Source organism: Myotis daubentonii, chromosome 9, assembly GCF_963259705.1.
Source record: "Myotis daubentonii chromosome 9, mMyoDau2.1, whole genome shotgun sequence".
NCBI lineage: Eukaryota > Metazoa > Chordata > Mammalia > Chiroptera > Vespertilionidae > Myotis > Myotis daubentonii.
Genome location: NC_081848.1, coordinates 42672672 through 42700330, shown reverse-complemented (window position 1 = coordinate 42700330; position 27659 = coordinate 42672672). Strand labels below are relative to the sequence as shown.

Sequence of the window (27659 nt, the reverse complement as noted above, 5' to 3'; positions counted from 1 at the left end):
CCGAGGGCGGGGGCGTGACGTGGCCACGCCCCCGGTGGCCCCGCCCAGTCAGAGTCTTCGAGTTCGCCGTGCAGACGGTGGGTCTGTGTGCCTCCCGTTTGTGTCTCCCGCTCCCCTGCCTGCTGGAAGGTCCGTTTCTGTCTCCTGAGCCTACCACCCCCATCCGCGGAGTCTCCCTGCCTCTGGCTACTCTTCTTCTGATGACTGTGCCCAGAGGGATGAGCCACACGCCCACAGGAGCCCAGACCGCCCAGGGCCATTAAGAGGGTGTAAAAACCAGGACACCAAGGTCTCTGACCTCCTCTTCTAGGAAGTCCTTCCCCACCCCATTCTCTGAGTTTAGCCCACTTCTCCCCAGAGCCACTTCCCCCAGAGGCGGGGTGATTGGGAGGAGTCCTGCCCAGTTAGAGCGCTTAAAGATCCCTCGGCTGAAGGCTGCAGCCTAAGGTTCCGGCACCTGGGAGATTCTCTACCATCCTGCAAGCACACACGGATGAAGGCCCAGAGTCTGGCAGGCATTCCTGGTTCCTGTGTCCAGGGCACCTTTGGGGTCAGCCAAGCAGAAACCTTAGCTTTTTTATGCTTCCATTTCGCCAAATACCCTGTGGAGTCATTTGAAAGAACAGCTCTCACCAGGGTGGGGCACGGGGGTTTACTCTGAGATTGGGAGTTATTAATTTGAGCACCTACTACATGCCAGGCCCAGTGCCAGACACCTCACTGGAGGTCTTCAAAATGACCTAGGGAGGGCTCAAATCACAGGGCCCATTCCCTCCAGTGCCCTGGAGTCTGATGGCCCTCACCTCAACCCCAACCTCCCTCCTCCAGAATATGATGCCCCAACCTCAGTTCTGAGGCCCACAGCCCTGTGGCCTGACACCCAGGGACCTCTCCACCTCCCTTCCCTGATGACTAGAGAGTATCAGTCCCCCAATCCATAGATTGGACGCTATGAGGCCGAAGGTCACAAAATAGAAACCCACTTCCCCATGGAGCTGAAGGTCATACAAAAAAACCCCACCCTCTGACCCTTGACCCAGGGCCTCTAGCCAGAGCTACTCCTTCTCTTAGAGCAGTGAAAGGTAGTCAAATAGCCTGGAGAGAATGGCAGAATGACCACCACCAAGGACAGGTGGGTGGATGAAGAGTGAACTAATGAATAGACACAAAGGGAATGGAACATACCCATAAATGGAGAAAAAGCTAACCACCCAACCTCCCAGCTACCCATGGGGAGGAAAGAGGATGCCTAAAGAAATAAAGGTCAGGCAATCGACGATAAAATTAACAAAATAAACTGTAGAGCAAGGGGACCAAGAGTGGCAGTTGTGCCCCAGACAGGTGGGAAGCAGGTACAGCGAGGAGTCGGTGAGCCGGCTGAGGCTGTGGGATGGTTTATTAGGGCTATATCCAGCAAGGCCACAGTGCCAACCTGGGTCTGAGCCCAACGTCCTCAGGAGGCACAGGGGGTGTGGGAGGGGAGAAAGCCACCCCCAGGCTCTGCCCTGTCGTCTCAGTCCCTGTTATGGTTCCACGCTCAGGTGAGCGAGGTATCATCGTCACTTCCCTCGCCGCCAGCACCGCCCATACGCTCCTCCCGACTCTCTGCCACCGCGCTCTCATCGATGTTCTCCAGCGAGTCCGCATGCTGCACGGACAGCTCCGACAGCGCCAGGCTTGGCAACAGGCTCTGCTCTGGGTGTAGCCACGGTTTAAAGTGGGGCTGATGCTTCTGCTTCCACTCAGGGTACTTGACGCACGCCTTGTACATCTTCTTCATGGCCTGTGGACCCACAGCACCAGAGTCAGGAGTGAGCAGGCACAGGACTAGTTTCTTACCACATCCCCTCTCATGCTCTCCAGCCACTCAGCCCCCCACTCCCAGCATCCTGAGTTCTTGCCCCAAGTTCATAACTCTGCCCCTCAGCCCTGACTCCCCATCTCTATCCCACTCCACCCGTTCAGCCCAGAACCCTCTCCACCAACCTCCATACCCCCAAAGTCCCAAGGCCACTCACCTTGGGAGCCAGGAACTGAGAAGATTTATTCACCACCCACTTGGGTAAGGAGCCTATGAGAGCAGGGAAGGGGAGTGAGGAGAGAAGGGAAGCAGCAGCCTCAGGCACCCAGTCCCCTGCCTCCAGTCTGAGGTTTCCAGAGAGGCCACTCACTTCTCCATGGTAGTGGTGGGGGGGGGGGGGTGAGATAAGTCCCATAAGACTTTATTATCCTTACCCTCTTTCCATCTCAGACCAAGGTGCTCTGCTAGAGGGGAATGTTAGCTTTTTCTCCATGTATGGGCATATTCCATTCCCTTTGTGTCTATTCATTAGGCTTACCTCTGTGTCCCTGCCCCCTCCTGCTGAGCCCCAGAGGGCTGGCTTCAGGGAAGAAAACTGCAGGGTCCTAGGTGATTATAGGCTACAGATGGACTGAACCGCTGACCCAGCAAGCTCCTGCCTGCTGCCTGCCCTCCACTCACACTAACATCCCTTCTCATGCCCAGTCCCTCTATGGGGAATAAATAGTCCTGATGCTTAGCCCCTCCTCTGCCTGTACCCCAGAAAGCCTAGCTGCTGCACATACCTCTTGGCTGGACACTCCAGCCTGGCCTGACTTGGAATCCACAGCCCAGCTCTCCACCCTGTCTCATTCCCAAGTGTCTGCTCTGCCTTTGACACTCAACACACTCACTCAATGAGATGCTGGGGAGCCCAGGGCCTTGGCCACTGGGCCCTCAGTGGGGTTCAGGGCATTCCCAGGTAAAGGTGCTTGGGGCTTACCCATCCTTGAGTCATCCATCCATTCATTCACGCACTCCACATTCGCGCAGTGATGCCCACCTTCGGGGACCCAGAGAGGAACTCACTGTCGGGGGGGCCCAACAGTGTGCCAAGTGCTCTGCTAGAAGGGAATGGGCCCACAGAGCAGGGAGCCAGCGACTCCTCTGGATAGAGGAGGTGACATCTGGAGGGACGAGTAAGGGAGAAGAGGTGTTTCTAGGATGCCTAGACAGGGAGGTGGGAATGTGTAAGAGCGGCCAGTGAGCAGGGAGCAAGTCAGAGTATAGGAGTGTGAGCACTAGGAAGGGAGCTCTAAGCTTCATCATGGGACAGTGGCTATCACCTCGGCCCTTGCTTTTCAAACCGCTGTGACGTCTCAAACCGTGGGTCAAATGATGAATATGTTTTGGATGAATATGCCCCCAAATATAAAACAACTCCTAACAAAAACCCTTCTGGATTCTGAGTAAATCAAGTCCCATCCCCTGGGAAATAGGAGAGGATCCCATGGTAGGCTCCAGGGCCAAGCTCTCACCTTTGGGGTCCACCTGGGCCAGGTAGGTGATGACGCAGCTCTTGGGCCCCGTGCTCTGGATGAGGTAGCCCGTCTGGATGGACACAGCTCGGACCAAGTCTTTCCGAGGCGGGTATTTCTGGGGACAGAAGGCACAGGGAGGTTAAGATTCAGGGTGGGAGCAAAGGAGGTGTCTCTGTGAGTACACACACACACACACACACACACACACACACACACACACAAAGAGAGAGTTAGTTCATATCTCCTGGTGTCCACTCCAGGCCAGGCCTGCTGCTGGGGTAAGGAGAAAAGGAAGAGTCAGACTAGGCTATCTTTACCCTTTTTAGGGTCAGGGTTCATGAGCACACACAGGCAAGCACACGCATACCTACACACACACACACACGTGCGCGCTTGTCCTTGCCTAGGCCAGCTGTACCTGCTTGTCCTACGTGTCATGGAGATCAAAGTGGCCCAGCCTCAAGGAAGGTCAGGGAACCCTGACCTCACTCCCCCCTTTCCTAGTCAGACCATGCAGAGCCCAACCAATGGAATTCAGCATATCTGAGGGCCAATAGATTTCATGTCTGGCTTGAAGTCACAGGGAAGTCACGATAGCAACCAGGGTCCTTTCCCTAGGCTAGGCCTGCCAGCCCAGCCCTACCTGGCACCTTCCCTGCCCACCCAGCAGGGAAGGCAGGTCAACTCACGGGATGTTTGACTGAGTAGTTCATAATGATGTAATCAGTGCCCATGGGGAGCCAGGAGCGAAGGGTGATGACATCACGGTTCTTCAGGGGCTTTGGACACCTCCCTGTGGAGGGCAAGGGACAGTTCAGCCAGACCACTGGCCTGCCTGACTGACTGCAAGGGAGGGCATGGCAGAGGCTAGCGACACAGGGATGCCTAGTTAACTGCCAGCTCCCCCTGAACCAAACAGGTACCCCCAACACCACAGTCCCAGAACTGGAACTAGGAAAGAGACAGAGCACAACCCTCTCCCCTCCTGTCTCCAGCCACCCCTGCTCCTCACAACCTCACACAGCCCTTACCTTGCTGGCCTGGCTTGTTTGTATATGTGAGTGCATGGGAAAATCACAGTATTACTTGATGTAGGTACATGAAAACATGTGACTGCGAATACATGGCATATGGCTGTGGGTTGTATACATGTGTACACGTGTTTGTGTGGAATGTGCATACATGAACATGGGAGTGCATAATGTGTTTTAGTGTACGTGTGTGTGTGTTCACAACTGTCTGGGAGTGGACAGGGATGTCAGGAAGGGCAGCCCAACATCTCAGCACTCAGGTCTCTGAGCACGTTGGCGTGGGAGCGACCCAGGGAGGGAAGACGGGAGGAGGAGCCTCAGCTGGAAGCCTGGTAGAGGCCTGCAGGAGGCTAGGGGAGTGTGCTTGGGCTTGCTCACAAGAATAATAGCCCACGTCAGCATTGACTGTCAAGCGAGCGATGTCGAAAGTCTCAATGACGTTGCTGTCCCACTTCTTTCGGTATTCAATGTCATGTAGGACATCGTAGAGTGTCTCGGCTGGCACATCGCGGCACTCCATCCGGCACTGCAGATAGACACATGGGTTGTCAGGGTCACACAGGGTTCAAAGCCTTGGTACCAGGGGTCCAGAGGGCAAACAGGCAAAGGGGGGAGGATAAGGAGGAGGACAGAAAGGAACAGCGACCTCTAAAGCCAACATGGACTTGCCACTTGCCACGAGTCCTGTCCAGCCCTCCCAGAAGCCACCTGTGCCAGGAGACAGCAGCCCCTATATCCAAAGACTATCCCCCCACCTTAACTCCCAACAAACCTCCCCATTTGACCCTGTTTCCTTCTCAAGGAGGCCTTCCTGAATTATCCAGCCGTATGTTGAGTCTCTAGATCTGTGCCCTCTCAGACCCTTGAACTTCATGGTCGCAGGCTCACAACTGTTTCAACACAGAACCTGGTATGGTTACATGTTGACACGAAAGCATGAACGAACAAATGCCTAAGTAGATGATTTCTTTCCTCCATGGGACCTTATCACCAGGCCATACCACTTTTTTTTTTAATCCAACAAGCATCTTTGGATCTCTTATTATTTATTAGCCTTGTCTTCAAAGAGCTTTCTGTCCAGCAGAGACAAGAGCCGCCAAAGATACCTTTTAAAAAATTTAACCCTTACAATAACTCTGCCACACAAAAAAATCCAAGGAGGAAATTGAGGTTCAGAAAGATTAAGTAAAGTAACTTGCCCAAGGTCACTGAGCTGGAAAGTAGCAGAGATATGGGATTTAACCCAGATCACATGTCTGGAAAGCCAGTAAAAACAGAATGAGGTTTCACCAGATTTTCACTCAGCAAGATGAAACTTAGTCCATAGCCTTGTCCTGTGATTTTTTTTTTCTCACCCAAGAGCCCAATCCCCAGGATCAAGTTCCTCTCAGCAAGTGAACAAATTTTCTTGCATCGTTTATAAAGGTCTCCCAGAACTGGTGTTCAGACGGTGCCAAGGGAGGCACACACATTGCTTTCTACTAAAAAGGGGATACATGCAACCATATGAGGGCGGCGTCACATTGCCTTCCCCCTAATCTTGGGTTAGGCTGTGGGGCTCCTAACCATATGAGAGGCCACAGGAAGGACACATCACTACCTATTGGGTATTTTAGGAACCAGTGAAGTCATCAAGCCCTACTTTGCAGAAAATAAAGAAGACAGAGGAACAAGCTAAGTATTACCATGAGAAGCTAAGTGTTACCATGAGAATACAACCAGACAAAGCCAGAGGGTAAGAGATTCTGCAGAGTTACTGGTCCAGTCTCTTCTACAGATTAATGACATAAGGAACTAGGCTAGACTGAGAGACTTACAGGACACAACAACCAGATGGAAAGTGTGTTCCTGGATTGCACACTGGTTTGGACACAACAACTATAAAGGACATTTGGGACAACTGGAGAAATATGAATATGATCTGAGTGTTAGATGTGCCAAAAATGTGCTGAATCAAAATGGTAAAGATAGCTGCCTGAAAACAAAAAAGCAGATTACAAAATAGAATGCATGGTGTACTCTCATTCGGGGTGGGGGGGATATGTGCACAGAAAAAGCTCAGGAAGCACAATCACTAAGGTGTTAGCAGTGGTGATCTCTGAATGATGAGAATATGGTGGGCTTTGGTTGTTATTTGTTGGGTTTTTTTTTTTTTTGCTGTTTGTATTTCTAATTTTCTAAAATGTATAGTACTGCTTCTATAATAATGAAAAAAATTAAATAAAAAGTTCCCCCACATGCCCGGCCAGTGTGGCTCAGTGGTTGAGGGTTGATCCATGCACCAGGAAGTCAGGATCCAATTCCTGGTCACGTCACATGCCCCAGTTACCTGCCGATCCCCAGTGGGGGGCGTGCAGGAGGCAGCCGATCAAAGATTCTCTCTCAGCATTGATGTTTATTGTTTTTTCTCTCTCTCTCTCTCTCTCCCTTCCTCTCTGTGGAATCAATTATATATATTATATATTTTAAAGTTCCCCCAGAGATATTGAGAGGTGCACTTACCACATGCCAGGTACTAGTCTAAGTGCTTTATACATATTACAGTATTTTATTCTCACAGCCACAGTCTGAGGTATTAGCCCCATTTCAGAAGTAGGAAAACCGAAGTTCAAGGACAGACTCCAGCCTGCGGACTCATGTGACCCCGAACATGTCACTCTCCCTCTGTTTGCTTTCCTGCTTCAGGAGGGGGTATGACTAGATCCAATCATTTAACAACCCCCGGTTCCAGCCCCGCGTGGAGCTCACAAGAGTCAGAGATGAACCTGGGGCCTGTCCTTGAAAGGCTTCTTCCAGTTGAGAGAGGAGACCGACTTGAAAATAAGAAGGTGCCCTAAACTGCCCAGTGGGGGCACAGAGGAGGTCAGCTCTGTGATGTGGGTGAGGAGTCAGGCTCCATGGAGAAGCTCCGTCTGGAAGGTAGGTGTCTGCCAAGTGGCCTTGGGAGAAGAACCGCCAGGGAACAGGCACCGAGGAGATGAGAGTGTGGCCTGTAGGAAGCTGAATGAGTTCCATTTGCTCCAGTTCCCAGGGTGTGGTACAGCCTGATACTTAAAAGGTCCTGGTTCCAGATCTCCCTGGAGAAACAGGTGATTCGGGACTAGGTCAGAGTAAGTATAGGTGAGCCTGGAACATCTTGCACAAAGAAGGACCTACCACGGAATGCCAGGGAACTTGCCCAGAGAACACGGGGGCCGGCGCCATGAGCTTCTACTAGTTGGCTTTGGCTGACCAACTCGTCAGTGTTTACCTGAAGCGTTCCCCAGTTTTAGCACTGAAATCCACATCCCAGAAAACCCCTCTGACCTGGGCAAACTAGGGCAGCTGGCCACCTACCAGGGGCTAAAGCTGGGACAACCTGTGATTAACACAAATAATGAAAGTAACAAGTTCTATTCCACTGAGTAAAATAGGTATATACAGGTATGAATAAATAAATTGAATTTTAATAAGGGTATTTGCATAGTTTCAAAGTACCTTCCCATCAAATACTTATTACAAAGGGAAAATGAGTAACTCCATGGTAGAGAAGCCTGGCAGGTCCCACCTTAATCAAGCCATCAAAGTGAACATCATTAGTAATGGAACAATTAACAACTGAGTGCTGCCTGCTAGGACAAAATTAAAAAAATACAGGCATGCCCTGGCTGGTGTTGCTCAGCTGGCTGGACGTCTTCCTATGCACCAAAAGGTTGCTGGTTCAATTGCTGGTAGGGACACATGCCTGGGGTGTGGACTTGATCCCCAGGAGGGGGGAGAGCAAGAGGCAGCCAATCGATGTTTCTATCTGTCTATCCCTCTGCCTCCCCACTTCTTTCCAAAATCAATAAAAACATATTTTAAAAAAACCAAAGAATACAGGCACCACTTACGTGGTATTTCTGCCAAAGATGTATAACCTAAATCTAATCATTAGGAAAATCAGACAAAGCCAAAATGAGGAACTTTCACAAAATAACTAGCCTTTAAGTGTCAGGGTCATGAAAGTCAAGAAAAGACTCGAAGAACTATATCAGACTGAAGGAGACTAATGAAACATGAGTGAATGAATGAGTGAGTGAACAACATGATGGGAGGGAGGGATGTGACAGTGAGAAAGGGGGTGGGAGGAGATGGCAGACACGAGATCTGCCATCACCAGGAACATCCAAACAGCCTTCTATTCAGCAGCCATAGGGAGACCCAGGTGCTGCACCAGACATTCAACACACACACTCTCTTCAACCCAGATTTAGAGCTGGTGTCATGCCTGTGCTGCAAAATAGAAAACTGAGGCTCAGCAGGGTAAGCAACCTGCCCAAATCAGGCAGCCAGAAAGCAGCCTGGCAGGGATTCAAAACAAAACCAGGTCTTGCTGTAGTCCTAACCATCAAGGAGCACTGAAGTGTGGCTTCTGAAGAAACTAGAACTTCTCCAAATCCACGTGTGGAAGCTGGGTTGGCTTTGCAAGTCCTCAAATGTGTGTATAGACAGTGAGTGTATGGAGGGGCCATGATAACGGGATGATGCTCTGTAGGTTAGAGTCCAACCTGGGAATGCCTCTTCCCTCGGGCCAGCCTCAGTGCCCCAGGGCCTGGTTGCACCCACGGCTGGGTACACACTGGAAGGGGCTCACATTGCCCAGACCTTGCCCATTCTCCCTCAGCCTTTTGGATCAGGACTGTTGTGGCTTCAGAATCAAAGGCCTCCCTCGAGACAGCAGACAGTGGGCAGAGCACACAGAGCCCCAACACAGTGCAAACTCTGCAGACCATTTTACCTTCCAGGCACAGCTGGAAACTTCAGAGGCTTCCCAGCTCGGCAGACTCTGAGGGAAGAAAGCCATCAGCAGGGCCCGGATGGGAGGAGGGCCCTGGGAAGGTAAGCACCCTGGCTGTGGTGACCCTCCCGGTGAGAAAGCAGGTCTGGGTGGTGATCTGGAGAACAGAGAGCATCCAAGGGCCTCATGGCCCATAGCGCCCACAGCGACTGGCCTGCTCCCAGTCCAGCTCTTTCCACCGCCCCCAGGAGGCAGTATGGCTTCGCCAAGACCCGTAAATTCCATCTAGCAATGTTCTTGCCTGCAGGGCCAGGGGCCACATCAGCAAGGTGTAACACTAAGAGGCTTTGAGCGGGGTAGGGGTGTGTCATTGGAGAATACCTAGTGGGCGGGTCTGTGACTGGAACCCATATTCATTGGGCCCTGGGTGAGTCAGTCATTTCAGTGAATATCTGGGAGCTCCCAGAACTGAAGGGAAGGAGCTAAACTGGGCTACAATGCCCTTAAATCCTGGTTACCACAGGGAGCCTGACATGCAGCCATTTCACAGCTGAGAAAACTGAGGCCCAGGGTAAATACAGACTACGACCCCGCCAGACCCCATGACAGGGAGAACTGGGATTGCCCAAAACTCCTGGGTCCAACACCCTGAGTTCCACAGAGCCATGGTCAGAAAGGACTGGACAATTAAGGAAAGCCATCAGGAAAGACTCCTGCAATCCCGGATTCCAATCCTCTCCTTGGGCACAAGATTTAACTCTCCTGAGTCTGTTTCCTCATATGAAAAATGGGGATACTGCCCTGGCCAGGTAGCTCGTTGGTTAGAGCATCATCCTGATATGCTAAGGTTGTGGTTTTGTTCCCTGGTCAGGGCACATACAAGAATCAACCGATGAATGCATAAATAACTGGAAAAACAAATCAATGTGTTTTTCTCTCTCAAATCAATAAATTTTAAAAAGAAAAATGCGGATACTAATAGTACCTATGGAATGGAGATGCTGTGATTACATTCAATGAGGTAATGTATATAATATGCCTGGCACATAGCAAATACTCAAAAAACAGTAGCTGTCGTTGCTCCCGCAGGCTTCCTCCAGCTGCCATTCACCCTTCCACAGGCCAGGACTAGGTCCATTTGCAAGTGCTTCCTTAGATTTTGTGCCCTGGGCACCGCTCTTACCTCACCCTGGCCCTGCCCTTTTGCCCATCCATTCACCACTTTCTGGAGTCTGCTGTGTTCCAGGCCTGCAACTGGGCAGCAGGGACCCAGGGGCGACTCAGACCTGGGCCCTGCCCCAAAAGAGCCCCATCCAGTGGGTGGTAGGAAAGACAGGGACACAGAATCCCAGCAGAGAGTGAGCAGTGTTGGGGCATGGGGAGTGAAAGTAAAGGAACTGTGGGAGCAGAGGGTGACGGAGCCCAAAAGGAGAGGAAGCCCAACTGTCACAAGGGGAGATCGGGCATTTCAGGCAGCCAGACCGGTGGGTTCAACGGCCTGGAGGCTTAGCTAAATATGCACAGAGCAAGGCCCAGGGTCCAGACTGTGTCTCACTCTCCCCTTCTCCTCTCTCCTACCCCTTGCCTGTGCTTCTCAGTCCTTCCCATTGCTCAGCAATTAGAGGAGGAATCTCCATGGAAGGAGGGAAGTGTTGGGGGGTGGGGGGGGGCCAGCAGGGGGGAGCAGCAGTATCTCCCAGGACCCTTTTCCCTGAGACAAGGGAAAAGAAATCAGGTCGCCTGCACAGAGCTGTGGTATGGCCTTGATGGCAAAGACCAGGGCAGTAACAAGCAAACTGAGACACAGACAGGTGAACCCAAGTTTGGCCCTCACCCCAAGACCTCACTCAGCAGGTCTCCGATATCCTTGCCCACAGGATTTGTGGGGCCCAAGAGATGATCTCTTTCACCACTACTCTTCAGATTACCTCTGGGGAAACTGAGGCCCACTTGGGTTCAATCCCTCAGGCTGTGCCGCCTTCTCACCATGTTGCATTCTAGTAGTTCCGTAAAGGGAATAACTGTTAAGCAAATGGCCCTTTCTCAATAGAACCACATTCAAATCAGAGGAATTACTCCTAGGCACTACGTATCAAATCAGTCATAGCCCCAAACAGTAGCCACCACCTCAATAACCATTATCATGTGCTCAAATCACTAATTTATTATCCCATGAAGGGATAATAGCACCCAGACCATGGACCCCCTGGGCTAAAATTTAGGTCAAACCGACTCTGCCAATAGTCAAGGACACCAATCAGTAGATGAATGGATTAGAAAACTGTGGTACATCTACACGATGGAATACTATGCTGCTCTAAAAAGGAAGGAACTCTTACCATTTGCAACGTCATGGATGGAACTGGAGAGCATTATGCTAAGTGAAATAAGCCAGTCAATAAAAGAAAAATACCACATGATCTCACTCATTCATGGACAATAGAGACCATTATAAACTTTTGAACAATAATAGATACAGAGGCAGAGCTGCCTCAAACAGATTGTCGAACTGTAGCGGGAAGGCCGGGGAGGGTTGGGGGGCAGGAGGTAGGGGGGTAAGAGATCAACTAAAGGACTTGTATGCATGCATATAAGCATAACCAATGGACATAAGACACTGGGTGATAGGGGAGGCTAGGGGACTGTCTAGGGCGGGGGGATAAAATGGATACATATGTAATACCCTTTGTAATACTTTAAGCAATAAAAAAAAAAAAATAGTCAAGGACACCAAACTGCATCCTGTGCAGAAATGGACTCTTACCTTCCCAACCCCCGATTGGTATCATCATCCCCACTTAGAGATGCAGAAAGTGAGGCCTAGAGAGTTATAATGATTGACCCAGGCCACATGGCTAAACAGTGGTGAAGCAGAGGAACAGAGCCTGGGTGTGCCTGACCCCAAAGTGTCAGGACATTCTGCTACTTTCATCAAGGAAGCAGACTGGCCCAGCTAAAACAAACATGCTGGAGACTGTCTTAGTTAATTGATGGTTAGTATGCAGCATTCAATGGATTCAGAGGGCTTGCTGACCAGAGAGGCAAAGCTCAGAGGTTCTTCCTCTGAATGAGGTCACTGACTGCATCCTCAGATCTCACTGGACTCAAAGGCAGGGTCACACTTGCCCAAAACCCAGCACTGGGGCTCTGCACCCAGAAGCCTCCTCGGAGCACCTTTCGGTCCTGCATTGCCCTGCCAGACCCAGCCAGGCCCCGCAGGCTTACAGCTGACTCAGCAGTTCCAGGGGCTGTCTGGGTCAGACAGGCCTCTGCCCTGGCCACATCCTACCGGTGTGGCCTTGGCTTGGGCAAAGGACGTCAGCTCTGAGTCCCAGTATCTTCATCTGTCAAACAGGGTAATCCTCCCCTCAGAGTGGAACTGTGAGGATTATATGAGACTCGTACATAAAGCCCAGCAGCTTTCCCTGACTTCTCAGGCCCGGCCCAGGGGAGCACCTTCCTGCTAGTCCCCAAAGGTCATGCAAGATATACAGGGACAAGGAACAACATTTAGAACAACAAAAATGCCCTCTGTCTCTCCACAGGGTAGATGGACGGGAGGGGCAGGTGGCCCTCTTACACCAGGACCCTACACGAATGCCCCCAGACACACACACCACCCTCAGACCACAGCCAGAAGCTGCCCTCATGTCAGACCAGGCCCTCCTCCCAGGGCCTGCTCACGCCCCAGCTTGCTGGCTTCAGGGTCCTCCCCTCTGCCCCACCCAAAGCCCACAGGGCCAGTGTTGAGACAAGCTGGTAGAGCCCCTCTGCCCTTGCCTCTGGGTTTCCGGGGCCCCCAGAAGGGAGACCCCCTAAGATCTTCCTCCATGTTCCCCGAAATCCCAACAGCAGCACAAGTATCAGGACGTTCTGACACAGGGGTCCAGGAAAGAGATCTGATTGGCCCTCCCAGGACCTCCCTCGGCCGGCTCCTTTTCTATTTTGTCTTCAAACTTCAGCCTGGCTGACCCCTGTCCCTAAATTCTTCAGGTTGGGCTGGGGTCTACCCTTCAGCCCCCAGTGCCTCCCTCCATCAGCACGCACTGCAGTGCATCGATTTGTCTGCAATGCTGTGGCCCCTCGTTCACCTTGGCATCCCCTGGGCCTGGCACAGCTTAGTAAAGGCCTGTTGCCGGAACAGCAGGATGGACGGGTGAGCCAACCAAGGGGCTGTGGGAGCTCCTCCTGGCTGGCAAATATTTTCAAAATCATAAAAATGTATCTTTCAACTTAGTTCCTGTTACTCAGGACCAGAAATTTATACTCAGGAAAAAAATACAAAGTAAGAAAAAAGTCCTGTTACAATATTCATGACTATATTATTGCATTTGTAATTAGCAAAATATATTGGAGAACAACCTGGACCACCACCAACAGCAGGACCGGGTTGGGTTAAGAATGACATCTCACCTTGATAATTACTGCCAGTTACGGAGGACTGTGGGCTCCCCTGGGCCAGGGGCAGGGGCTGAGCTGGCTCTGAACCCTCAAAACCCAGAACAGGCCTCAAAACCCAGAACAGGCCTGGCAGGGAGCAGCTGCCGGAAATGTTTGTGAATTAATAATCCTGTAGCAATATGAGCTACTTCCACAGATGCAATGTTAAATGAACAAAGGAGGATATTAACTTCTACCAGTGCCATAGTCTAAACCAGCGATTTTCAACCTTTTTCATCTCATGGCACACATAACTAATTACTAAAATTCTGCAACAAATGTGTATTTTTTTGCTGATCTGACAAAAAAAAAAAAAAAGGTATAATTTTTAGTCATTCACACCGGAGGACTATTGTTGTATTGGCTGTTGTCATATTTTTTATTTGACAATCTAAGGGAAAAGAGGTCAGTGCCCCTGACTAAATAGTCGTGTATTGCATGTTTTAAGAATTCCTGTGGCTCACCGGTTGGAAATCGCTGGTCTAAACGTAGCATAAATTATCTATACCTGTGAATGAGAGCTGGAAGGAACCAAAGAAAAGTTTTACTCAGGAATTGAGGCTCTGGGTGATAGATTTTTCATTTTGGGTTCTTGTGACTGTTGATATAATACAGTTTCTATAAGATATAGAAACTATATCTATTTTTTTTCTAAGTTAAGAGTGTTGTCCAGAATCCCAAGGTTCTTGTTCCCTGGACATGGAAGCCGGGACTCAGCTGAGATGGGGTCTGAGGTTGCCCATGCTGGTGCTGAGTTACCTTGGAAATGCTCCAGTCGTGTGGCCGTGCTGGGAGTGGAGCCAGAGGGCACTCAGGACCCTTCCACCCTTGCCTCGGGCTGCGGCATAGGCATGAGAACCCCGGGCAGTCAGGGAGGGACAGAGGGAAGCTGGGGACGAAGGTACAGGGAGGGCACCTAAGTGGAGTCCTAATGGATGAACAGAAAGTAGATGGCACCCAGATGTAAGGATGGGGAAGAGGCTCCTGGTAGAGGTGCTGGTATGAGCCTGGGGACTGGAAACGGCCTGGAAGGGCTGAAGGAAGGAGAGGGCTCATGCAATTCCACGAGGTAACCTGAGTGAGCAGGACGGAGGCGGAGGAAATGGAGCTGTCCCTTGGGTACCTCAGCCTGTTCGTTCATTCATCCATTCAACAAATGTGAACGGTAGGCCAGCTCTGTGCCATGCTCTGTGCTAGGGATTTAGCAAATTCGTCTAATCCTATCCTCTCAGTTACCTAGCAGGGAAGATTATGTCCATTTGTAAATGGTGACTCAGAAAGGTGAAGTGAAGGAACTAACCTGGAACCCACTGTGACCCAAATCCACCCCCAAGGCTGTTCCCCAAGAACCTGGCTCTGCTCTGTGGAGGACCCAAGGGCTGCCAGGTGGGCCAGCACCTGGCCAGGGGAGGACAGTCCCTGGGCATCCACACTAGGAGCTGTGGCTGTTGGCTCTGCCTGCAGCAAGGGGAGCTGGAGGGACACAGAGAGCACGTGGGGGTGGTGCGCCCAACACAGGGTCCCCTTCCCCACCTTCGGGCTCAGTATTCCCACCTGCAAAATGACAGACGAGTCCTATGCTCTCTCTTCTGAAGAGAAGGGGTTCTAAAGCCAGATACGCCCAACCCATCTTCTCCCAAAAGAGGGGACCCCCTGAGAGTGTGGTGGAGAGTGGAGGTGCTGCGACGCCTCCTCTAGAGAGAGCTCCGAGTCTGCTCAGGCAGACCACGCTGGGCCCTCTGCTGCTCTCCATCCAGGGCTAAATGACTCATGGCTGCTCGCCTCCTCCCTCCTCCCTCCCCCCAGTCTCCAGCAGCCTCTCTGGACCCCCACCCCCAGGCTCAGGAGCAGCAGGCCCCAGCTCTGCAGCCGCAGGAACATCCTGCTGACATCTCAGAAGCTGACCTCCTGGTCTGGAGCTCCCGCCACTCTGTTCCAGCCCTGGGGGAGATGGAGGAGCCAGACAGAGGAGGGGGCGCTGAGAAGGAGAAGCAGAGTGTGGGTGGGCCTGGGAAAAGGGAGGGGGTGACGGGAGACCAGTGAGACCAAACAAGGCCAGGCCTGACACACAGACATCAAGACAAAGGCAAACTGGATAAACGCCCCCTGGGCTTCAGGGACCACAGCGGCCTCCGATAAACTCCACGCTGCCTCTTCAACAGCCTCCTGGGCATCACCCCTGGGCAGCCCACACACCTGCACACGCACCACGTCCACCACTGTTGCATTGTCGACCTCAATGCCCACCCCCCTCTGCTCCGCTCCTGTGCCTAGAACCAGGCAAGGTCTGGGCTCATCCCTCACTGTCAACCCTGGGACTCCGCTCAGCCAGGACCTTCCCAACAGCTCCTCTTCACCAATCCCAGGCAGGCCTCACCACCTTTGCTTCGAGTACTGCAGCCACATCCTCAGCTCAAGGTTCCCAGGACAAGCTGTCCCCTGAGCCAGGGAGCTTGCAGAAACCCAGAGCTAATGACAGGCCTGACCAGCTTGAGAGACTCTGCTGCCTCTCTCTCTGCCTTCAGCAAATCCTAATTCCAACGTCCTCCTCACTCAGGCTCTGCCTCCACTCCTTTCTCACTCTCAGCCCATCCCTCTGCTTCCCTGAGGGACTCGCCAAGACCTTCTCAGCTTGGTGCCTGACTCCTGCTGGCCCCCCAGACACTGCCACCCGGCCCCCGCCCCCCCACGCTGCCAGCCCTGGCCTCCCTCCGCCTGGGTTCTCACAGAGGGCTGTCACTGTCTCCATCAGTCTCCCCCTAGGACTTGAGAGCAGGACCTGGGTCTGATCCATCTCTGGTCCCCAGCAGCAGCACAGTGGTTGACAGAGTAAGTGGGAGGCATGAGAAGTTTGTTGAATGAATAAATAATTGGGACAGGAAAAAAAAAACTGAGGAAAAGAGACAAGTAGCAACATTAAGGCAGGCTCAGTAACCATCTGAGACAGGAATAGGAAACACACCCTAAGGGGAGACTCTGAGACCTGGAGATAGGCCCAGAGGCCAGGCAGGAGGCTGGAAGGAGGCAGAGAGGGAAAACCATGGCAGAGTCGGAGCTGAGCAGGGGGCAGGAGGCAGGAGGCGCCAGGAGACAGCTGAGGAGACATAATTGGATCAGAGACAACTCTGCTGCAGTGAGGGGGAGTGACTCACACACACAGAGTAACACCAGACACAGAAACATGCATACAGTTTCACACTCAGAGGCACAGACACAACCTTAAAGGCGCATCCACATGCATTCACCCACAATCCAGCTCCATGCAGAAGGCCCACACATAGAAGGCCAGACAACCCCAACATATTATCCTGTCCTCATAACACACAACCACCATCCGGTATCTTATTTACTTATTTGCTTGCTTCTATTTTGCTTATCTCCCCCTCAAGATATAAACCCATGACAACAGGGCCTAATCTGTTTTACCACTAAATTCCTGGATATAACACAAACCTTGGCATATAGGATGTGCTTAATAAATATGTGTCGAATGACTGAATATTGGAGACACACAAGGGAACACCATCCCCTCTGCCTGTGCCTTAAGAGTCATCACCTCCCTGGTCTAGTACCAGATCCCAGGCAATCTGAAAGGGTCCAAAGACAGAGAGGGGACTCCAGGAGATGGTAGAGGGGAACCTCGGGGAATCAGGGGAAGAGGCAGGATGAGATGAAAAGGCCTGGACACTGCATGGGTACTCACTCCCCGGTATGGGGGCAGGGCTGGGGGTGCACATGTGCAGGCATTGTTCACCTGCCCCAGGACATAAGGATTCTGGAGACATCAGAGGTAGCAAGTACCTGCCTCCAGGGAGCCCAGGCTGAGAGGCAGGGAGGCAACAGGCTATAGCCACAGAGAACTGCTCCAGCTGCCCTGTGCCACCTGCCCCAGGCTCTCCTTAATGACAAGTAAGAGGAGCCTGCATTTGGCGTGGGACCCACCACTAAATTCTGGGCCTACTACTTTCTTCCACTGCCTGTGTTTCTGAAGCTCCAGGGGCCAGCCCAAGCACGCCAGAGGAGGTAAGGGGAGGTACCTCAAGCCTGACCCCTGGTCTGAGCATTTTTCCTCCCACCTGTTGCTGGAGCATGCTCATCTGCCCAGGTCAGGGGTCATGGCTCAATAGGGTTTCTATCCCTGTCTATCTCGGTGGCACCTGGCGCATAGGCCTGTGGCCACTGGTCCCTCAGGAACTGGCTAGTGCGACCCAAGGAGGTCTCAGATCCCTGAAGAGTGCCAGGTGTGTGGGGTCATGGTGCCTGGGGCCTGGCTCCAGGTGGCCTAGCCAGGCGTGGGGACGCGGGGGAAGAAATAAAACCCATCTGTCTCCAGGACTCCCTCCTTTCTCTCATCTCCTGAAACTTTAAAGACTCTCGACTGGAAACTGAGCTGGGGCTCGGACTCGTTAAAGTTTAAAAGCCAGAGCCTGGGGAGCTGGGCGTGGAGGGCACAGAGCCAGCTTGGGAGCTGGGGGCTCTTTTAACCATAGGGACACACTAACTGGAGGCACCCACCCCACCCTACCCCACCCCACTCCCACTCACAAGGTTCCTTATCCTCAGGGCAGGCACCAAGGGGGCTGCACATCCACACCCCAACCTGAATAACACGCCACAATTTGCACATTGCAAAGGGTTATTCTGTAATCACCATGTCCCAGTCATTATCCATACAACTCCTTGCTCCATTCCTCACAGTCCCTCCTTTACTGCAGGCCTCAGTCCTTCAGTCCAGACAATATAGCAAAAGCCTCCTCCTGCCATCTGCATTATCTAAAACCCTCCCCTGGCACCTCAAGACCTCCAGGACCCAAGTCCTAAGGCTTTTAGTCGAGCTCCTTAAACACCTCCAGCCCCCTGAGCTCCAAGCCCCACACTGAACACTTACAGTGCTCCTAATGCACTGCCCTGTTTCCTGCCCCAGGGCCTTTGCACAGCTGTTCCTCCGCAAGGACAGCTCCCAACACTATCAAACTTGTATGCCTCATTCTCTAACCAGTTCAAAAGGCATCACCTACGCATTCCTCCTCTGTGAAGCCTCCCCTGGCCTCCACAGCTGGTTCAGAGTCCCCCTCCGGGTCTCCACAGCTCCTGAAACAAGTGTCTGTCTCAGCACCCAACTGGGAGCTCCTTGAGTGCAGGGCTCAAGTTTAATTCCCCTCTCTGTCCCCAACCTCCAGCACAGGGCCAGGCAGAGAGGCTATCAGTGCACGACCACTAAATGTGTGAGTGAATGAATCAAGTGCCTGAGACAGGCAGGGCAGCACTACCATCCACATTTGACAGATGAGGAAGCTAAAGCTCAGGCAGGGACAGTAACCTACCTATGGCCACTCTGGACCCTATACTCTCTCACCTACAGCCTCAGGCCAACCCAGGCACCTCCTCCAGGAAGCCTTCCCTAAAGCCTCCAGCCACTTCTGACCATTCCCTTCTCTGAGCACCCCCACCTGAAGGTTGGCAAGGCCTTAGTTATCTGTCCTTACTCTGTGTCCAGATCCCCTACCACCATGGCCTAAGACCAGCACAGCCTCTACAAACCACGTTCCCAGCAACTTCCTGTAGAAATGGGGAAATGGAGCCCCAGAGGGGACAAAGGCCCCCCCTGCACCTGAACTCACCCAATCCAAAGCCCTAAAACCAATTCACTTCCACCCCTGCCACCACAGATAAGAAAATAGACTCTAAAAGGTGAAATGACCCCCAAGGTCACATAGCAAGGATTGGCCTCTTGCCCAGGTGGTCCCCCAACAGGGTGCCCTCCCACAATGAAACAGCACAGCAAGACCCAAGTCAGCAGAGAGAGGTAAGTTATGAGTAGCCATGGGGTCCTGGAGACAGACAGGCCCAAGGGGGCAGAGAGATCCCAGCCTTAGAGGTCTCAGCCTTGAACCCAAGGACCTGTGTTCTAATCCTGCTTCTACCACTTCCTGTTTGGCCTTACACAAGTAAGTTCCTGCTCTGAGCCTCAGTTTCTACATCTGTTCGGATGGGCTTAGTAAGACTCATGCCACAGGACAGTTGTGAAGACACAGTGGGAAGAAAAACACCTGGTCCTGCCCTGCCCCTCCTTCCCCATGACCTTCTGAGTCCCTCAGACTGTTAAGAGTGAAAAGGGCCCTTGGAAATCCCTGAGATGATCCCCTCCCTGATCCCTCTTCAAAGGGGGAGAGAATGAGGTGCTAAGAGGGGACAGGCCTGAGCACTGGCTTGAGAGCTTGGAACCCAGGGAGGGGAGGTGGAGGGCTGCGGTGTGGAAGCAGGTGGACAGTGAGATAGGGCAGTGGGGGGCCACTGGAGCCTTCCCCAAAGGGAAAGGGGAGGAGCCATAGGGCAGGAAGTCAGAGAAAACAGGTCCCCACTGCCGCCCCCAGCTTCCTGTGGCAAAAGAAACCTCAGGTTCTCAGAGACACTCCCCCAAGAGATCTCCCTGCCTTACTCCAGCCACCAAGCCCCTCAAGGCCCCTTCACAGTGGTCTGCCTACGAACATGTGTCCCATGAGTAGACAGGGGCCACCTGGAATTGTCAATCCTCCCTCCACCTGGGTCTGGAAGCCTCGCGGACACGGGCCAGGCCTCCTCCTCTGCCTCTCACACGGCTAGCCAAGCACCGGGCTAGACACTCAGCAGCACTGAGAACCTAAGCACATGAGCATCCAGGGCAGGGCTGCGCAGGCCGTGTCATCTCCTGCTTTCTGTCGCCCGATGGGCCCCAGCACAAGCACTGAGTCCAGAGGCTCTTGGAGCCAAGAGAGCTCCATGACACAGATAGAGAAACAGCTCAGAGAGGGGCAGGACTGTGCTCACGATCACACACACAGAAGAGGGCACCATAGCCAGGGACACCCCAGCCTCTTGCCCAGCTGGCACTGCTTGAACGACTGACAGCACTTCTGGGTTCCCATTCCTCACATCACATAGGCGTCACAGGGAAGCCTGGCCTGGACACTGAGAGGCCTGGGTTCCGGTTCCAAGCTGCCCTCTGCCTTGGACCAGGATACATGTTCAGCATCTGCCTCTGGGACAGGACTTATCCTCTCAGGAGGCACTGTCTGCCTCCTCTCCAGTACCCAGAGCATTATAATGCAGGCTTGGGGCCAGGCTGGGCTGGAGGTCAGGAGGGAGGGAAAGGGGGGAGGTGGCCTCCAGCAGCCCCTTCCCTTTGTCCTGGCACCAAATGCTGGGCCCAGTGCCACAGTGGCTATCAGGGACCTCTGGACACAGAGGCGGGAGAAGATAAGTCAGGGGGAAGGGAGACGAGGCGGAGAAAATCAATCAGGTAGACGGATAGGCGGATCCGGATCCACACCCCCACCCTGTGATCACAAGCACAGGGCATGTCCAGGGGGCAGCTGGCCTTTCCTCAGGGGGCAGGCTCAGAAGGCTGGGGCAGGAGTGGGGGAGGGGGAAGTTCAACAAACACCTGTGCTTGAGTTCCTGCCTCCAGGAGTGACCCAATCATCTCTGGGACTCTGGCTTCAGCCCTGCTGTGCCCCTTAATAAGCCACGCCCCTTTCTGGCCTCAGCTTTCTCATGCATCAAAGGAGAATGGGATGATGAGAACACCGTGTCCTTCAAAGAGTTTTTTGGGTTTTTTTTAATCTTTACCTGAGGATATGTTTTTATTGATTTTTACAGAGAGAGAGAAACATCGATGTGAAAGAGAAATATCCTCTGGTTGCCTCCCATTCGCATCCTTACTGGGGACTGAACCTGAAACCTAGGTATGTGTCCTGACCAGTACAGAACAATGCTCCAACCAACTGAACTACCAAGGCATCAAAGAGTTATTGATGGGGTCCAAGCCATAACACTGACCAAAATGTGAGCCCAAGTGGAGAGGGGCAGGGACTCTGGAGCCACGCAGCTGCCCTGTGACCTTAGGCAAGTAATATCACTGCTCTCAGCCTCAGTTTCTTGGTGTGTAGCATGGAGACAAGCCTACTACTGCCTAAGACTAGCCTGAGGGTAAATCAGATGATGGAGGTAATGCTTGGTTCAAAGCAGGGGCTCTTAGAAACGGTATTCCTGAAATTTGAGGGGTGGGCAGCTCAGAGGCCTCTGCCCATCTCCCAGAGCTTGTGCTGAGGGGACCAGGAGTGGGGTACAGGATGCCTATAATCAAGGGCCCAGACTTTCCCTGGGCCCCAGCTCTGCTCACCTACTATCCCCAACCTTCACTCCACTGGAGGGAGCAGACCCGGAGGGCAGCAACAGGGAGAAACATAAGACAGAGAGGGCGAGGCTGGGAGGCTAGAAATCTAGGTTCCAAGCTCTACTCTATTGGCACTTGGCTGGGTGACCCTGGACTAGCCCCTGTCCCTCTCTGGGCCTCAGTGTCCTCATTAGCACCTCAGTGAGGGAGTGGGGGGCAGAGTATGAAATAGGAATTGCCAGGAGCCCTTTGGCACTTCCAATATCAGCTCAGTCTGAGAGGAAAGAAGGGGCAGGGTCCTGGCTGCCAGGGAGAGTGTATGCCCTAACCATAGCCCACGAGCCCATTTTTTCCAAGTCCCATCCACTCCCAAGGAAGACTATCAGACAAGACAAGTCTGATGTAGCCACAAGAGGTCTGTTGTGGCAGTCTGGCCCCCAGACCCACCAACCCCAGTCCTGGACAGAGCTAGTTTATCCATTAACCAAGCCAGATGGAGGAGGCAGCTCCACCCTGTTGACAGAAGATGGGCGTACTAGCCTCCGTTCAGATCTTTCCCTCCCTTCCTTCTGGAGGGCCAGCTCAGTGGGGAAACTACACTTCCCCACCCCACTGTGCAGCCATCCTTAAGCCTTTCCCCGGTCACAGTCAGGGAAACAAACTTGTTCTCACAACCTTCATTCAACTAACATCCCTGCTCTGTCTGTGTTGGGTGCAGGGGAACACCAAGCTTGGACATACCAGCTGCCCTCCCCTTCCCTGCACCTCAGGCTAGACACAGGTCAGGCCCCAGGGAAGCCCCCTAGCCCACCGTCCTCAGGTCTGGGCAGAGTCCCAGAGGGGGAGACACATGGGAACTCCGAGAGAAAACGAAAGTCAGATAGGCAGGACGCAGAGAGTGATAGAGGGCAGAAAGGGTGAGCCAGAAGGCCACATGGGAACAGATGGACGAAGCTGTACATGACTAAGACAAAGGGAAGCAGAAAGGTACATGGCCAGAGACGGAACGTCAGACATCTCTGGCTCTGTCTGGTGTGAGGCCAAGGTGCCTGAGCTAAGTCTGAGAGCAGGGCCTAGGCAAGGGGGGGCGGGGGGGGGGGGAGCGGGCAGGAGGCCCTCTGAGTCCAGTGCCCTGATCCACCAACCCTTGCAACAGGAATCCACATCTGCACAGTTCCAGAAGGACAGCAGAAGGAGAAGGCAAGAGAAAGGGAAGGGAGGGGAAAGGGCACAGCCTACTGCCAGGAGCTCACTGAAGGGAGCCCTATCCCCCTGGAAATGTGGCACTCACACAATGCTGGAGGCGCTAGGGGTAGCTACTGATGCCTCTAGACCAGAGTCTTCACCAGCCTCTGCTCTATCTAGGCCCCCAACGGAGATGAGCTCATGGGGTCCCACACCCTTAGCCTGCCCTGACAAGGCAGAGAAAGAAAAATCATGGGGCTATAATGAATGGAGTTGAGGGCTGTCAAGGGGTTGATGTGCTTCCCTTGGCCTCCTCCTCTCCCAACCCACCACCAGCCTGGCCCTGCGTAAGGCAGGGACATCCACGCCCTGCCTTCGAGATCTGCCAGCCACAATCCTGAGTCCCCGCAGCAGACTCAGGGAGCAGCCAGGGACAGAAGGGGGGAAGAGCAGGGCACCAGGCAGGAAGGGATCAGGTCCCTGCCACCCAAGTGTGCAGAGAGTGGGAAAGAGACCCGGCTCAGGCTCAGAGAACCAGGAATTAGGAAGAGAAGGGCTCAATCCCCCACCTTGAGTGACTCAAATCAGTTAGGAGGGGAAGGCTTGTTGGGGCAGAAGGGTCCCTGAGGGAGACCACCTCCCTGGAGCAGGCAGGGGCATGCAGAAGAGTGAGCCAGAGTCACACACCTTCTCCAGGCCTCAGTTGGCCCATCTGTGTAATGGGGCTTGCAGGACAAACTGTGCCTCTACCTAGTTCCTGGCAAGAGACTGAAATGCACAACCAGGTGGCAGGGGCTCTGCGGGAGCACCAGGAGACCCCTGTCCGAGGCGGTGAGGCTGCATGTGCGGTGCCCAGCCCTACCTTGATCTTGTGCAGGGTCCGATCCATCTCCACAGCCTGCACCCACACAGACACGCCGGCCTTGCTGTAGGTCAGGTTCCAGCCCGCCTCGGCCTCACACTCTGACCGGAAGCTGCGGAAGTCCTGGTCGTCCGGCACCTGGACGCTGTCGCGGCCCAGGACTGGCCGAGGCCCCTGGGGCTCTGTGGAGGCCGCAGACTTCTCCATGGAGAGGCCCGGGGCCCTGGTCCTCGTCTGGCTCTCCTGGGTCCTCCGCGGAGGCTCCGACAACGTCGACGCGGCTGCCGATGCTGACGCCACCTTCCCGGGACCTGCAAGACCGGTTTGGGGACCGGAGTCAGTGCGCTGGGGGCGCGGGTGGGGCTGTCCGGGGTCCTGGGCGGGTGCAGAGTTCGAGAGAGGCGGGGGCTGGCCCCCGGTGAGGTCCCCCGGCCTGGGGCGGTCACGGGGCATCCCCCAGGGGCGCCCCGGACCTCCCGGGGGCGGGGGGTGCGGGCTGCGCGCCGGGGGTGGGGGGCGCGCGCGAGCCCGAGGGGTCCCGGGGAGGCCGGGACCCGAAGTGAGGAGAGTCGGGCGGTGTCCGCGCAGAGCTGGCCGGACCCGCTCAACTCACTCGGGCGGCGGCGCCGGCGCGGGAAGAGCGCGGGGCGCGGGGCGGACGCCGCCGGGCCGCCGCTCACCTGTGCCCACTGCTCCGCCGGGGCCGCCGGGCCGGGGTGCGAGCGCCGCCGCCGCCGCCGCCGCGCTGCCGCTGCCCCGGCGACCGGGCCGCGCGGGGGCTCCGAGGGGAAGGACAGTGGGTCCCGCGGCCGGGCCGCCCCGTGCCCCCGCCCCGCGCGCCCTGTCTCCCTCCCTCCGGGCAGGCTGGGGGCGCGGGGGCACCGCTCGCCTGGGCTCGGTATTTTCCAGGCTGCGGAGGGACCGCGGACCGGCTCCCAGCCCCGCCCCGCCCCGCCCGCAGGGTCCTAGCGCCCGCCCCGCCCGCCGGGAAGGGACCTGGCCCGGGAGGGACCAGTCTCCAGGCAGCGTTTGGACCGGGCGGGGAGAGGCCCAGATGGCGTGGGCTCTGATAGGAGGGGCGAGGGGTTGCTAGAACAGTCCTTCTGGAAGTTAACTGTGAACCCCTCCTCTCCACCCCCTCCCACACTCACAGGTACGCACCTCTGCAACAACCTACTTACGCACAAACGACACCCCAGAGACCCGAAGATGGGCACACACACCCCACCACAATCAAGAGCAACTCAGAGTTGCCCGCAGCTTGCATCCCTGACCAACCACTAGCCGCAGGGTTCACAGGCTGGCCAGATTTGGGCAAAATCTCCACTCCCAGCTGGGAGCTGTAACAAGGCTCCCGCCCGACCCCCCCCCCCCCCCCCCAGCCCCAGACTCTGGCTCTTGTCCACCACCACCCACTCTGAGCACCCATGTGTGTGTCCACACATCTCCCATGGACTAGACCTGGCTCTCGAAAGCATCTGGCTCCACAGCACTGGGGCTCCCTGTCCCTTCCTAAGCAGAGCTGGCCAGGCTCCATGGCCGTGGGGAGGTATGTCCACCAGCACCCCAACCACCCCTTCCAGCCCCCCGAGGCTGCCACCTTCCCTCTGGGTCCTGGTGCCAGCTCTGCCTCCAGTTGCTCTGTGTGCACTGAGGCCAATAGTTCAGCTTCCCTGAGGCCAGGACAGTATGTGTGGCAGAGGGCCCAAGGCTGAACATTCACTGACCCCGGGGACTGGCCCTTGACCACAGAGAGGAGGGAGGGCCGGTGGTGAGCTCCCCTGGGTGGGCAGCTAACAGGGTCTGCAAGTGCCCACGACTTGCCCAGTGTCACACAGTGAGTACATGGGCATCCTGTCCAAACCCAGGTCTCAACCTCCTCGCATCCCAGGGTTCCTTCCTCTGCTCTGGCTTCCTATCCTCTCTGGGCCTTAGTTTCCTATCTGTAAAACGAGGGAATCAGAATGTATAACCTCCGAGCCTCGCCATCCTAGAGCTCTGGGATGGAACAGCTTCTCCTAAAGTCACTAGAGAAAGATGAGGAATTGTCTCTGAGGGTTCACAAATATAGTCCTGACATGCTTAGGACTTTGAGATTTTAAAAATATATATATATTATTATTATTATTTAATCCTCACCTAAGGATATTCATATGCTGTCTCAAGCACCCCCAAGCAGCAGAGAAAAGGGTCCTGTCTGCTCGAGGGCAGAGGAGTGAACCCAGAAAGGCTGGGAGGGGGCAGGTGGGGGAGGAGTCTAGGACTCAGCCACCCCTGCTTCCCACAGTCTGGCAGTGAGGAATCTGGGTCTTACATGTGCCCCTCGCACAGAGAGAAACTGAGGCCCCTAGAGCCCATATGGGGACCTCAGGTCTGTGAATGGGGCCCAGGGGTCATTTGGAGAAATTCACATCAGACTTTGCTTACTGGTCCCTGAAAGGCAGTGGAGCAGGGGCAGAGCCCTTGCCTGGAGTCACCCAAGACCTGGTCCCTAACATTTCCTTCATCTCCCCCACTGGGTTGAACTAATACCTTAGACTACTGTCATTTGGCCCCAGCCCCTCACTGTACAGACAGAGAAATAAAGGCCCAGACCAGCCAGGAGGGACAAAGTAGATATAAGAATCCTAGTCTCTACTATCCTATATAATAAACCCTAATGTGAAAAAAAAAAATAAACCCTAATGTGCAAATCGACCGAATGGTGGAACAACCGGTTGCTATGATGCACACTGACCATCAGGGGGCAGACGCTCAACGCAGGAGCTTCCCCCTGGTGGTCAGTGCGCTCCCACAGGGAAAGCGCTGTTCCCAGACTACGAGAGGGTGCAAGCTGGGCTGAGGGACTGCCCCACCGGGCCTCTAGTCAACAATAAAAAGATATATTAAAAAATATTAATCTTGATCTCCCAGCTCTTAACCGAAGACTCTGTTCCTGTCCCCCATTATATGACACCCCTTTCACTACCCTGGGGGTGACCTTGGCACAGTCCCCACTCCCTCTCTGCCTCAAGATTCAGGCCCCACCCTGGGCCCCCACCCAGTCTTGACTTGCTCCTGGGTACCCCCTCCTACTCACCATCTAGTCAGACATATGGATGGCTGCCTGGATCTCCCTCTGGGACATGAGGAGAAAGCCCCCCCTGACTCCTCCCCACCCTCACCACCTCCTCAGGGTAACTGGGCCTGCCAGTTTGGGTGGAGAAATTTTCCAGGTTGCCTAGGGCAACAAGGCAGTATTCTGGGGGCACTGTTCTAGAAGATTGTGCAATGACCTGTGTGATGTCACCAGGAAGTAGCAGAGTAGAGAGGTGGTTCCAGAGGCCTCTCTGAAAGGCCCAGGGCAGAGTACTCTAAGGCCCCCAGGGCTGTCTTGGCCTTGAGGAGGACATGTCCTTTACAATCTGGTGGCCGCAGGCTCTGCATCCAGTCCCTTCTGGAGCCGGACCTAAGTGTTTGCCCAGGGCGGGCCTCCTACCCCTGCTGGGCCTCCCTCAGCAAACAGCCCACAGCCCTAACGCTGCCTTGAGGGAGCACTGCTAGAGCCTGAGAGAGTCACAGAGAGATACACAGTCAGTTACCCACATCCTCACTCCTGGTGACTCTGTCACAGCCACAGACCATCTCTGATGTCCTGTCACAGTCCCCCACAGCCACACACCATCTCAGGCTTGCTTAGGCATGCTAGGTTACCCAGAGCACTCAAGTAGATCATCAGATAAAGCATCGGACACCTAGTGAAATTTGGTTTTCAGATAAACAAAGAATCGTTTTTAAATAAGTATGTCCCAAATATTTGCTAAATCAGGCAGTCCGATGCCTGAGGCACTGCCACACCGACATCACAAAGCCTTGAAGTGCTGCACAGTTGCTCACCAGTCCCCTCATCCGCTGCCTCCTGCATGC

At 54.2% G+C, this 27659-nt stretch overlaps 1 protein-coding gene across 2 annotated transcripts; it reads right to left on the bottom strand.

Moving 5' to 3' along the window:
* Positions 1–1378: 1378 nt before the first annotated feature.
* On the bottom strand, positions 1379–26911 carry STARD10 (StAR related lipid transfer domain containing 10). 2 transcript variants are annotated; one of them, XM_059708541.1, is made up of 7 exons: positions 26833–26911; positions 23754–24064; positions 4731–4878; positions 4011–4114; positions 3319–3436; positions 2019–2071; positions 1379–1783 (listed from the first exon to the last, which is right to left on the bottom strand). In XM_059708541.1, exons 2-7 carry the CDS (start codon positions 23958–23960, stop codon positions 1538–1540), a joined length of 876 nt encoding a protein of 291 aa, XP_059564524.1. In that variant the 5' UTR covers positions 23961–24064; positions 26833–26911; the 3' UTR covers positions 1379–1537. The 2 variants fall into 2 exon arrangements, with proteins under 2 accessions (XP_059564524.1, XP_059564523.1); XM_059708540.1 differs by lacking the exon at positions 26833–26911 and adding an exon at positions 24935–25050.
* Between the last annotated feature and the right edge of the window lie 748 nt (positions 26912–27659).